At 54.2% G+C, this 12160-nt stretch overlaps 1 protein-coding gene across 1 annotated transcript in view; it reads left to right on the forward strand.

Annotated features, from left to right (window-relative positions):
* Positions 1-11873, forward strand: part of UBASH3A (ubiquitin associated and SH3 domain containing A) — a 60281-nt gene extending 48408 nt beyond the window's left edge. The window contains exons 9-14 of the mRNA XM_058296285.2: positions 1024-1146; positions 2858-2950; positions 5566-5710; positions 5978-6084; positions 8969-9078; positions 11318-11873. Of these exons, the coding sequence (XP_058152268.1) occupies positions 1024-1146; positions 2858-2950; positions 5566-5710; positions 5978-6084; positions 8969-9078; positions 11318-11455 (716 nt within the window). The 3' untranslated portion in view covers positions 11456-11873. The remainder of the gene's footprint in view (positions 1-1023; positions 1147-2857; positions 2951-5565; positions 5711-5977; positions 6085-8968; positions 9079-11317) is intronic.
* The last annotated feature ends 287 nt before the right edge of the window (positions 11874-12160 follow it).

Consider the following 12160-nt stretch of genomic DNA (forward strand, 5'->3'; position numbering starts at 1 on the left):
CCAGTCACACAACTAGTAACTGCTGGTCTGGGATTTGTGGCCCGACTGTTGGATCTTAGAGGTCAAGGTCAAACCCAAAGTGAGCCATACATAATGCTGTGCAGCCTCTTAGGGAACGGGAGGGTCCCAGTGAATCCCCTTGATCTACAGTCCAGCCTTCAAGCAGTTGGCTGCACAGTGCTCAATGCAGGAGCATTTCCTGCCATATGCGTTCTGTCCCTTAGGCAATCTGATACGCTCAAAGCCATGGGAATGGGTCAAATGTCAGCTAATTAACTGAGGCCAACTTCAATTCTTGTCAAGCTAAATCGCTCCGGGAAGGTACCTGGTCTCTCGGGGAAGCTCTCGGGAAGGTAACACAAGTGAATCTTCCTGACAGTTGGGGGAGGACAAAGAGGCTCTCACGGTTCCTAGGGCTTCAGCCTACGCTTCCTGTTCTAGAGGAAACGCTGCCAGCGCAGCAGGGCCGCACTTCCTTCTAAAATGGAGCCACATCATGGATCATATTCAAGAACAAATGCAGGCAGCAATCATTTAAATGCACACTGCATTCATTTCCCAAAACCGCCTTGAGAAGGCGGGTGGCTTAAAGCAAGGACGCGCTCTCCACCGTCTGGCGGCGTCTGAACAGCCTCGGCAGGTCTGCTCCTGTGCACGCGGAGGTGGGTCTATTCCGTGCGCCCCTCCTGGCCGCTGCTGTTGCTGGCGACCCCCGGCTTGTGGACGCGCCCACCCATCTCCACCCACCTTCCCGTGGGTTCTCCTCTCCGCATCTCTGTGTCCAGATTTCCTCTTATAGACCCCAGCCCCTGGGTTAGGCCACCCGAGTATGGCCTCTTCTTAACCCGACGGCACCTGCAAAGAGCCTAATTCCAGATAAGGTCACACTCACAGGAACCGGGGTGCAGGCTTTACTGGATCTTTCTGGGGGACACAGTTCCACCATAACAATAACCACGGGTCTCGATTTGGGGAGCACCCCAACTGAGGAAGCTGAACGTCTGACCCTTGCTTCCGCTTTAGGAAAATACTACAGGCCAGACCTGAACTTCCCCTGCAGTCTGCCCAGACGGAGGAACGGAAGCAGGGACTTCGAGAACGATCCGCCGCTGTCATCGTGTGGAATCTTCCAGGCCAGGCTTGCAGGTGCGTCTGAGGGCCGTGCCGCAGGAATGGTAACGATACTCAGAGCTGTGATTAGAGCGCAGGTGTGCTGGGTCCTTACGACTTGAAGCTGAGGGCAGCTTTAGCTGATCTTCACTCTGCTTATGAGAACGCTGGGGCCCCGAGAGGCCAAGTAACTTGCCCGAGGTCGCTCAGCTAGTAAATGGGTGAGCAGAGATTTTAACCGGGAATGGGTGCTGGGGGGATTCATGTTGAAACTCGAAATGGAAGGTAGGTGTGGAAAGGACAAGAGAAGGGAGGAAAAATCAACGACCGCTGCGCGCACGAATGATGTCATTTTTAACGAAAAATGGCTTTCCTTCGAAATGTCACTTTAGGCTTTTGCTTTATGTCTGGGGCTTTAACGCTACACAATTGCCTTTTAAGGACAAAAGAGAACGTGAGATTCATCTGGTCTTCATTTTATGAATCAAGAGACTCAAATCTAGAGAGACAAACCACACAGCTGGTTGATTGAAGGAAGTGACTAGAGCCCAGCTCTCCCACTCCTCTCCCAGTGGTGGGCTGGTATACGCTTAGCATCCAGCTCTCTGGGCAGGGAGGGGAAGCCCTGGTTTGTAGCACTTGCTGATTTCAGTGGTGTCAAAACTGCCCTCACGCCATGACTTACTTCAAGCTGCCAATAAGAGGTCACTGGACGTGGAGTTGGGAAGACACGGACACAGGTCTGCGTGAGCCAGCTTCACACACCACAGCACACTCTGGTCTGCCCATGCTGTGTGTGCGCACCTGGGTGTGTGTGCAGCACACGTGCATCTACGTGTGTGCGTCTTAGTGTACTTCGCAGGTGCGTTTCATGGCTGGTGAGGATGCCAGCCCGTCGCTGTTCTGGATCTGGTCATGTCTGTGCATGGGTGTCTGTGTGAGCCACCATCAGTCTCCAACTAACCTCACCGGCCTGTGGCACTGTGCAGGGTTTCTACTGCAGAGACCGTCTCCTTTCCAGATGCAGGGAGACCAGGCCTTTTAATATTACAAGAAGAAATATGGCCTACAGGCTTGTGCGTCCAGGAACTTTGGGTGGTGTGTGTTTTCTATTGATGCTTAGCAATTGCCACAAACTTGAAACAACACCATTATTAGCTCGCAGTTCTACAGTTTGGTGGCTGGACGCTTTGAGATCCTGAGCAGAGGATCTCCAAGCGCTGGGCTGAGTTCCCATCTGGAGGCTCTTGGAAGTAGCTCCAAACTCATTTTAGTTGTTGGGAGACTGTGGTTCCGTGGGGGGTAGGGCTGAGGCTCTCTCTCCCTGCTGGCTGTTAACCAGGGGCCATCTCTGCCTCCTGAGGCTGCCCTCACCTCTTGCCACGTGGACCCCTCCATGTGCGATACCAGCAAGGGAGAATTTCTTGCACGTTGAGGCCCTCTTGCTTTATATCCCTCTGACTTTTGTGGCCAGTCAGAGGAAACCTCTGCTTGGGAAGAGCTCACCTGAATGGATCCTGCCCACCCAGGGTAATCTCCTTTCTCCATGCACTGTGACTACATCGTGGGAGTGACAACTCATCCCAGTCACAGCTTCCTTCCTTACCCGAGGCATCATACGGGGTATTTACATAAGGGGGCAGCACTCTTGGGGCATCTTGGGTCCTGCCGGCCACAGGTAGGAAGCCAGCTGCCACCCCTCACAGGTGAGAACGCTGAAGGGGCTCGTGCACCTGCTGTTTTCCAGGGGAAGCGCTGCTGGACAGTGGCGTCAGAATCACCTCCGTCTTTGCCTCCCCGGCCCTCCGCTGCGTGCAGACAGCCAAGCACATCCTGGAAGGTGGGTGAGAGCTTCAGCGAGAGTCTCGCATTGCCTCGAATCTGTGGTTATTCTCAAGGGGAGAGGGAGTGAGCGGAGGTAAGCACTGGAGTTTTGGCAATGAGTGGCCACATCAAAAGCGTAAAGCACTTAGGCAGCAGCCCTCTGAGAACTGCTAGCAGGCACGGTCCCGTGACCGATTCTTGAATGCAGTGTCGTTAGGTCTGTGAGCACTTGTTGACTTTTTGAAAAACACCTGGAAAGAGCCATTCAAAACCCCATAGCCCTGGGAATTCCCATGGTCCCTTCTAAGCTCAAATGCGTGACTTTCCCCTGGCAGGGAACCTGCCTGAGGAGCTGTCCAGCATGGCCGAAGCTGACCTCCATTAGGAGACCATTGCCACTACAGCTTCCAGAAGCAGCAAGGTCCTGCCCAGAGGAGGCAGCCTGGTAGGGGGTCCCCCACTCTGCTCCCCTCCCTGAGGCCCTGCCCCCTCCCTGTGTGTGGGAGGAGGGACCGCTCAATACCCAGGGCTCTCGATTGGTTCTACGCCTAGTAAGATGCTTGTTATTTTCCCACGGACCTTCCAATCCAGCTTGATTTTGGTCTTCGGCTAGCTGCCCACCAGTGAGCATGCGGGAAACATCACAGACAGCCCTGCTTCCCACCTGGCTGGCACTTCAACGGTGCAGCTAAGATTTCCTCCCATAGTGACCTCAATATCCCTTTTCTGCCCAACCTCTCATCATAGGAACAAAAAGAAGGTGAATATTCTTTTGGCTAGCCTTCATCACCAAAGCACATGGCCTCGACCTTCAAAAACACTTCTCATAAATTTATTCCTTCTTTATTACAATTCATGGCTCTCTTTATTCTATGTAATTCCCTTTTTTGTGAAGATTTTCCTGACTTCTATTACTTCTGTCTCTAATACATTAAAAGCTCCTAAATTTATTTTCTGACAGTGACTTTAACATGGCATCTCATTGCCTTCTCACTCCATAAGCAGAATATTGTGAACATACTAAGATCTAGAGCTTTTTTAAAGAATGCAGGTTTGTCAATTCTGTGTTAGTTCAGAAAAACGAGAATACCCAGCTCGCTTGGTTTTCTAGGCTGCTTTGACAAATAGCACACAATGGGTTGGCTTAAACAACAGGAACGTATTGTCTTGTGGTTTTGGAGGCTAGAGATCCAGAACCAAGGTCTCAAGAGGCCATGCTTTCTCCAAAGTCTGTAGCGTGGGACCCTGGCTTGCCCCGATCCTGGGGGCTCCTCGGCTTGTGCCTCGGCCTCCGGCACATGGCTTCTCCTTCCAGCTTCTGCTTGTCGGGATCAGTCTTCTGTGTCTCTGTCTGGATTTCTTCTCCTTATTAGGGCCCCAGCCATGTGGATTGAGGCCCACCTGGTTCGGTTGGCTCTGGTCTAAATAAGTCCCAAGAAAATGCTATTCACAGACGAGCCCACTCCTCCACTCATGCTGGCATCTCCAACCTATTCACAACTGGGCTCTCACCCACAGGAACAAGGATTCAGGCCTGAGCAAGTCTTTTGTGGGGGGCACGATTGAATCCCCAACACCTACCTCCTCTCTCAGTCCCAACCATGATCAACCACCTGTTTTCTGGACTGGCACCTGAAATGCTAATATGCTAAACTTAATTTAAATGCCAGGTCATTGGCTGTCCATAGGACCCACTTCCCAAATTCTGACCCACAGAACAGCGGCCTATGAGATGTCCTTAAGAGAAAGACATCTGGGCCAGCGCCCTTGGGGGAGCTCTCCAAATTGCTTCTGCCTAAAGTCTACTCTCAGTGAAAGGAGCACATTGTAGGCTTAAGGGAGAACTCAGGGGCCTGCTCAACTTGGCTTAACAACCTTTTTGAACGTATTTGACAAAGGAGCCCATTCCAATGGCATAGAATACATTTAGGAAATCATTTTATTTTTAGCATTTGAGTTTAATGACACTTTTTTCATTTTGAATAAAAATATGAAGGTGCCCCCCAATCAATGAAAGATGACCTTACCTTTTATAAGCTCTTTATCAGTTAAGGTACAGAATGCTTGGGAAAAGTGAGTTACAAGGAACAGAATGGCCCAGGAGATGGTCTCCTCCCACCCTTTACCTTTCGCTCAGCCTGCTCTAAGTTTTCATCGGGCTGGTGCTCCCTGGCTTGGCCACATCTTTTCCATTCATCACTGGATTGGCCAACTCCTTATGGGTCTGCTCCCATCTTGGCCCAGAGTTTTAGCCCCGAGGCCCATGGTGTTGGGTTTAGCTGTAGAGCAGCATTTCAGGGTGAGCAGCAGGATGGGTCTGCTGGTGGGGGCCCCTTCCCAGCTCCTGGGAGGCTCCCCCACACTCTCCCACTGGCTGACATTTCTCAGAGGGCTCCTGCTGTCTGTCTGTACCTCCCTGATAGACAGGGGATTTCCACTTTCCTGGCAGTTGTTGTCTCATAAATAGCCCAGCTGTGTTTAACCACAGGACACTATTTGCCATGGAAAATAACAGTTTTTGAGTATGACTTAGATGTGTGTTTAACAGTCTAGAACCTAGAAGGAAAGCTATTTACGTAGTTCCAAAATGGACATACAAGATGGTAAACAACTGTATCCTGTCGAAAGCAGAGCTCAGGCTGGAGAAAAGGGTGAAGGTAAGAGTGGAACCTGGAATCTTTGAATGGACCAAGTGGGAAGCTGGCAAAATCATCCCGAACTTCATGACACTGGCAGAGCTGAAAGAGGCAAATTTCCACGTCGACGTTGATTACAGGTATGCCATTCTCAAGGCCTCTGCTCCGGAGACTTTTCTAGTTCTTTTCCCACGTCTGGCTCTTTGCCAAAACCCCTCTAGTACACAGTAAAAAGGCATACTTGACCTTAAACTGCAGCCTATTGCCAGTTTTTGAGTGCCAAGCTGGAGTCTCCCTGCTGGCTGTGCGCCATGCCTAGAGGTAGAGCCGTGCTGAAGGCTGCGCTCTTCTCCAGCTGAGCCGGTCGAGTGTGCCGGGTGGCCGCGACCCCTCTCTGCTCCTTGCAGGCCTGTGTTCCCACTGTCCTCCCTGACGCCGGCCGAGGGCTACGACGAGTACATCAACAGGTGCTCCGTGAGCATAGAACGCATCGTCAGCAGCTGCCCTCAGGACGGTGAGTGCCTCCACCTCCTCGGGGTGAGCTCCCCCCTTCTGGGCTTTGGGGTCTTACCTCTGGGATGGGAGGAAACTGGCCGATTTTCTGAACTAGTCATGTCCCTACCCCTGGCCCCTACCAGTGGCACCTGACATCACAGCCCCTGCAGTAGTGGGGTGCCCAGGTACATACTCACTGCCTCCGCCAAATCCAGGCTGGGTGCCTTGAGACCCAGGGCAGCAGGGTCTACACACAATAACTTACGGCACGGACCAGGTGTAGCTCAGTGGTTAAGTGCGTGCTTCATGTGTACGAGGTCCCTGGTTCAATCCCTGGTACTGTTGCAGCAAAGCCAGGAGTTCTGAATGACAGAGAAACCCAGAACGACACTCAGAGAGGTGGAGGAACAGATTTATTATGCACGGGCTCAGAGGAGAGTCAATCGCCAAATTCTGAGCCCCATTTTTTAGTTTCCATAGGTTTACATAGGATTTTATGTGGGAGCAGCATGACTTTTGCTCATTGGCTAATGCATTGCTAAGCGAAATTTACAAGCGGGGTTACAGAAGCAGAAGGCAGGTGCAAGGTCGTGCTTTTGTGGGCTGATTTACAGAAGCGGGAGGCAGGAGTCATTTGTTAGATTACAGAAGCAGGGGGCAGGAGTCGTTCGTTTGATACTCTCCTGCAAGGCCATGTTCTCACGGGCTGATTCACAGAAGTGGGGGCAGGAGTGGCTCGTTAGATATTTTTGCAAGGTTATGCTTTTATTTCTCAAAAGTACCTCCTAAAACAAATAAATAACTTACAGCCGCTTCTTAGAAACCAAAAGACTAATACATTAATATTTAGGAAATTTTGTTCACTTTTTTAGGCATGATTATGGCATGAGAGTTAGAGGAGAATAAAAAAAGCGCTTATCATTTGGAGATATAGTCTACGGCGTGCTGTGGTTGGGATGTGCTTTACAGCACCGCAGGGGAAAGGGGGTGGGGTAGACAGATGGCAAAGGGTGGGCAAAATGTTAACAATCCTTGGAACACAGTGATGGGTCCATGGGGAATCACTAAACCTATCTTTGGTGTATATTTGAAATTTTCCATAAGAAAAAGTTAAAAATTAATCTCTATAAATTTAAATTAGCAAGTGTATAGTGAACACACCTATGTGCCAACTCCCAAATAGAACGTTCTGAGAAAAATACAGGTGAATAAGTCACACTCACTACCCTCGAGAAGCTCAGAATGTTGTCAGAGAAAGAAGCACAAGTGCGTGCAATGTTCAGTTACGTTGCATTGCAGGAAGGCATTTAGGAGGAGACCGGGCTCCACCACGCCGGCTTTGCCCCACGTGCACTGTCCAGCCCTCATCCCAGGGACAGTGGGGGCTACTGGCAACAACTTGGGGGCCAGCTGAGCGCTGGCCTTCCCTTGACGAAGCCCTGAGCACCCTGAGGTTGGAAGGGCCACGAGACAACTTGCAGAGACTCTAACCTCTCCAACCCGGCATCCCCCAGACTTGCCTGAGTGGAAGGCTCCTTCACTCTGCCTGTTTTGACCCATCAGCACCCTGGGGCACATTCTTTCAGAATCCACGCCTTGGTGGCATTGGACAAACTGTCCAACTCATCATTCACAATTATTGCCACAGTTTCCCAGGAGAGAGGAAATGAGATGAAATTGTTCAACTGCACAACTGGGATCCCATCTTTGGAGCTCCCCCGTGCCAAGCCTCCATCCTGGGTGCATTCCCATGTCCACAGGATGGTCCTCTTTCAAGGACCACCATCAGAGGCTCCCTATGACCCCAAGCTCTTCTGGAACGCAGCACAGATCCCTTGCTGTCTGGGCACTGTCGCTGCAGTGTGCACGGGACCCGTTCACACGTGGCCTCAGCATGCATGGCTTGGGCTCTGGGGATGCGGCATTTGAGCGGTAGAATGAGCAGGATTTGGAAGGCAAAGGGTGGCCCGGGAAAGGGGAGCCTGAGTGAAGGCAGGGAGGTAAGAGGCAGGCGAACAAAAAACCCAGCTGGGCCGGGGGAAAGCTACCAAGCACCCATCGCCGGGACATACCACACCCTGCCCCAAACTTTGTCTGCCAGACAGCGTGCAGAGCATGGGCACCTCCATTTACACGGGGTGACCTTGAAGCTCAGAGGGCTCACAGCCCTGGGTGCCCAGCTAGAGCTAGCAGGACAAGGGTCAGATCCGCGGGTCCAGGCTCAGTCCAGCTCCTGGCAGCCACATGGTGGTTTTGGGGAGCAAAGAGAAGGCTAGGGAGTTAACAGGAAACAACACAGCAGAAGTAGACTGGGGCTTCACCCTCAGTGTCACCAGGCAGCAGGTACAGTCACGCAGGAGACCTGAACGGATCGCTCTGCTTCAGGACTATCCTTAGAGGGAAGCACCCAGTTCTGACATGCCCTGCCTGGCAGCCGTGGGGGGCCCTGGGACATCTTCCCTGACCCGCCAAGCCCGGCTCCAATGCTCCCGGCTCCAGTTTGTCCGGGCTGGAGCAGATGCACAGGGCTTTTCCTCCCACACCCTCCCCCAGGCTGGCTCAGGACACCCCCTGTCACCTGAGGGAGGCTCGGGATCCTGGATGTTCTTATCTAAAGCACCTGGTGATCAACCGGCTAAGAAACCTGAAGCCCAGAAGATCTGCCCACGAGCAGGTGCATCCAGGGCAGGCTCATGGGCAGCTCCTGCCGCCCCCAGACCCTGCGTGAGAGTTGGGGTGCACTCTGAAGAACCCTATGCCATGCAAATGAAGCTCCTGCCCACCACACCCGCCTCCCCTCTTCTCCACTTCTCCCCGCCCCCGAGGCTTGGGAGCACTCGAACGGGCTTCCACCCCGTGGGCCGGGCGCCCCTGGTCCCCTACAGGTGCTCTCTCTTCTCTAGCGGGCGTCATCCTGGTCGTGAGCCACGGCTCCGCGCTCGACTCCTGCACGCGGCCCCTCCTCGGACTGCCGCCGCGGGGCAGCGGGGACTTTGCCCAGCTGGTGAGGAAGGTAGGTGCACACGCTGCTTCTTGGGCCCCTGGGCCAAGCACCCGAAGATGCAGGGTCATCACACTCCTTTTCAGAATGAGCAAGGGCCGGGCTAACCCCGGGCGGCAGGGCCCTGTCTGTCCCCCAAGAGCCCGCCCCCGCTCTTGCAAAGGACAGCTGCCGGCGGGGCTGGCGGCGAGCGCGTCCGTCCTCAGGCCATCGCTGCAACCTTGCTCATTTGCTACCGGCACAATAGAAAGAGCAAGGCACAGGGTCGTTTGGGTTTTTTTTTAAAGTCATATTATAATTCTTTGCAACTCCCGTAGTCAGACAATTGTTGCATAAAGGTGAGCAATCTGGATGAGCAGTTGGAGGAAGGAGAGGCTCTGGGCTGACTCTCTTTGGGGACCCAGGGACAGTTTACAGATGAAGGACCCTCCAGCCCTCCTGCCTTCACAGAGATCCGGCCACAGGACAAATGGGTTGGGAGTGGCTGCTGGGGCACCTGGCGTTAGTTGGGGGCTGCCTGAAAATACTTGCCAAGAAAGTAAACAGAAGGCAAACAGGAACACAGGACGGTGGGGGCTTGGTGAGCACCGGCCGCAGAGCAGGGCTTGGCTCTTCTCAGGGAGCCGAGGGCAGGCACGCAGACCCAGCCTCTCCCCCAAAACCTGCGCAGGGCTGGCGGACCGCTCCCCGGTCTCTTTGGGTCAAGTTACCCCAGGTGAGCCCTGCACCTGCAGCTGGCCGTGCACTAGCGGCTGCATCCGGGACATAAGGCGCCCCCACCTGCTCCCCGCGTGGAATTGTCACAGGACCACGGCCAGCCAGAGCTTATTAGCCACAAGGCGCAGGCAGAGAGGTGTCACTGAGCCCCCTGCAAAGGTCTGGGGGCTTCAGGGAGCCAGACCCCCAGGCCCGGGCCGGCCACCGCCCGCCGTGCCTTGCCTCTCTGAGTCACCTCCTGCCGAAGAGAGAGCATGCCTTCCCGCCGCCGGGTGGGTGAGAGTCAGAGAGCCGGTGCCCCGAGCCCTCGGTTGTGTCCAGTGGTGGCTGCCGGCTCCCCTTTCCTTGCTCCGTTTCCTCTGGAGCTGAGGAGAAAGCCCTCTCCCCTCCGAGAGTCTCCAAGCTGGCGTTTCCCGGTTAGGGCCCAGCGGCCCCCAAGCCCTCCAGGGTCCTGGGCCATGGTTGACGCCCAACAGGAGACCCGGTTCTCCCAGAGGTTTCTGGGGACCCCACCCTCTGGTCTGTCCCAGCTGCCACCTGTTTGGGAAACGTTGTTCTTGGCCTTGCAAATGCCGCCTTGTCTCCCCGGCCAGTGGGCTCCGATGCGGTCAGCTTCTCTCCCTGCACCCCCCGCTCACCCTCGTGCCCCTGCACCAAGCCCCCCAGCCCGGGGCTCTCCTCCCGTCTGCTCACCCAGCAAGGATGATGGCACTGCCCCCGCCAGACCTTGGCCGAGAACTGCAAGTGGCTGCCACTGCTCCCGAAATCTGGGTGGCCTCATCCCCCCTCTCCCTGCCTCTCCCGCCCTCCTGAGATGCCAGCCTTGAACTTCCAAACTTGGTGGACCCCTTGGCATTCCTCCTCCCACCCCCAACACGGGCTGGACTTGCCCGGGCACACCCAAAATCCACCCAGGGGCTCGGCCGAGCCTGGGCCTCCAAATGGGGGCAGCTGGAAACAAGCTTTGCAGGGCCTTGCCCTGGCACCCCCATACGCAGAAGGGAGCCGTCCCTGAGTCAGCGCCAGCCTCCACTCTGATCTGACAAAGTACGCCTAGACGTTACAACGAGAGAGAAAAATTAGAAAAAACAAGAAAACATGCCATCAAAATGGATTTGAAACGGAGAGCAGGTCCTATGCAGTCATTTGCCAGATGACGGAATTGACGTCTAAATGTTGGCCTGAATTTTTCCTCCGATCTGTATCTTGTTGTGACCCTGTGTGCGACAGCGGGAACCGCTCCTTAGAGTTGGGCGGGGGTTTCAGCCTCGCACTGCTGGGCTGGACAGTTGCTTACTGGGGCCGTCGTGCCCTGCAGGGTGTGGAGTGCATCCCGGGCCCCACCCGCCCGATGCCACCAGCTGTGCCAGGCGTGGCCCTGAGCCCCTGCCCGGTGGAGAGCGGCCGCGGGAAATGCGGCGCCGGGCTCCAGGCAGCTGCACCCGCCGCCCTCCCAGCAGCTAGCCTGAAAACCGGGCTGAAATCCACCGACGTGTCAGAAAACATTCCTAACGGATTTAACACTCTGTTCCAGATCCCGTCCCTGGGTATGTGCTTCTGCGAAGAAAATAGAGAGAGGGGGAAGTGGGAGCTGGTGAGCCCGCCCGTGCGGACCCTGACCCACGGGGCCAACGCCGCGTTCAACTGGAAGAACTGGATCCAGGGCAGCTGATTGGCCGCTGTTCCTTGTTGTTTCAGTCACTTCATAATGAAGAGGGGCAAACTGCTTGCAGACGCTGTAAACTGCTGCTATTTGGAAGGTAGTTTGGTCTCACCTAACGACATTTGTCGAAGCACACAGTGCACTTTCACATTCCAGAACATTTGCCCTTGGCTTTGACCTCTGAGCCTGCCACGTGAGAATCCGCACAGAGCTCAGAGCAGAGGGCGGGTGACGGGCCACGCTGCCGGCACGTGCACCAAGGGGCCGTGGCACGAAGGCCGGTGTTGGCTGGAGTGGAAATGAGTAGCCGTGACTCTAATTTCCAGGAATTAAAGACCCATCGCAAATTCTCATAAAAGGATATATTCGTTTTGTATGTTCTTATTGATCAAGTTTCCATGCTGTTTCCTTTTTCTTTTTCTATCATGCTTTAACGATGCCCACACAGACCTGAAAAGGTATAACATTCAGTGAAATGATGCAAGAAACCCACCAAAGTGAAAGCAGGAGCCGCTGCTTGGGGCCGACACCTGTGTGTCGGTTTCTTCTTGCTGCTGTGACAAATTAGCACAGACTCGGGGGCTTGACAATACACAGATTTATTCCCTTCCAGTTCTGCAGTTGAGAAGTCCTCGAATGGGTTGGACTGGAAGCTCCAGGGAGAACCCATTCCTGCCTTTTCCAGCTTTTCAAGGCTGCCCCCTTCCTTGGCCC

This window comes from Dasypus novemcinctus, chromosome 4, assembly GCF_030445035.2.
Source record: "Dasypus novemcinctus isolate mDasNov1 chromosome 4, mDasNov1.1.hap2, whole genome shotgun sequence".
NCBI classification, from domain to species: Eukaryota; Metazoa; Chordata; class Mammalia; order Cingulata; family Dasypodidae; genus Dasypus; species Dasypus novemcinctus.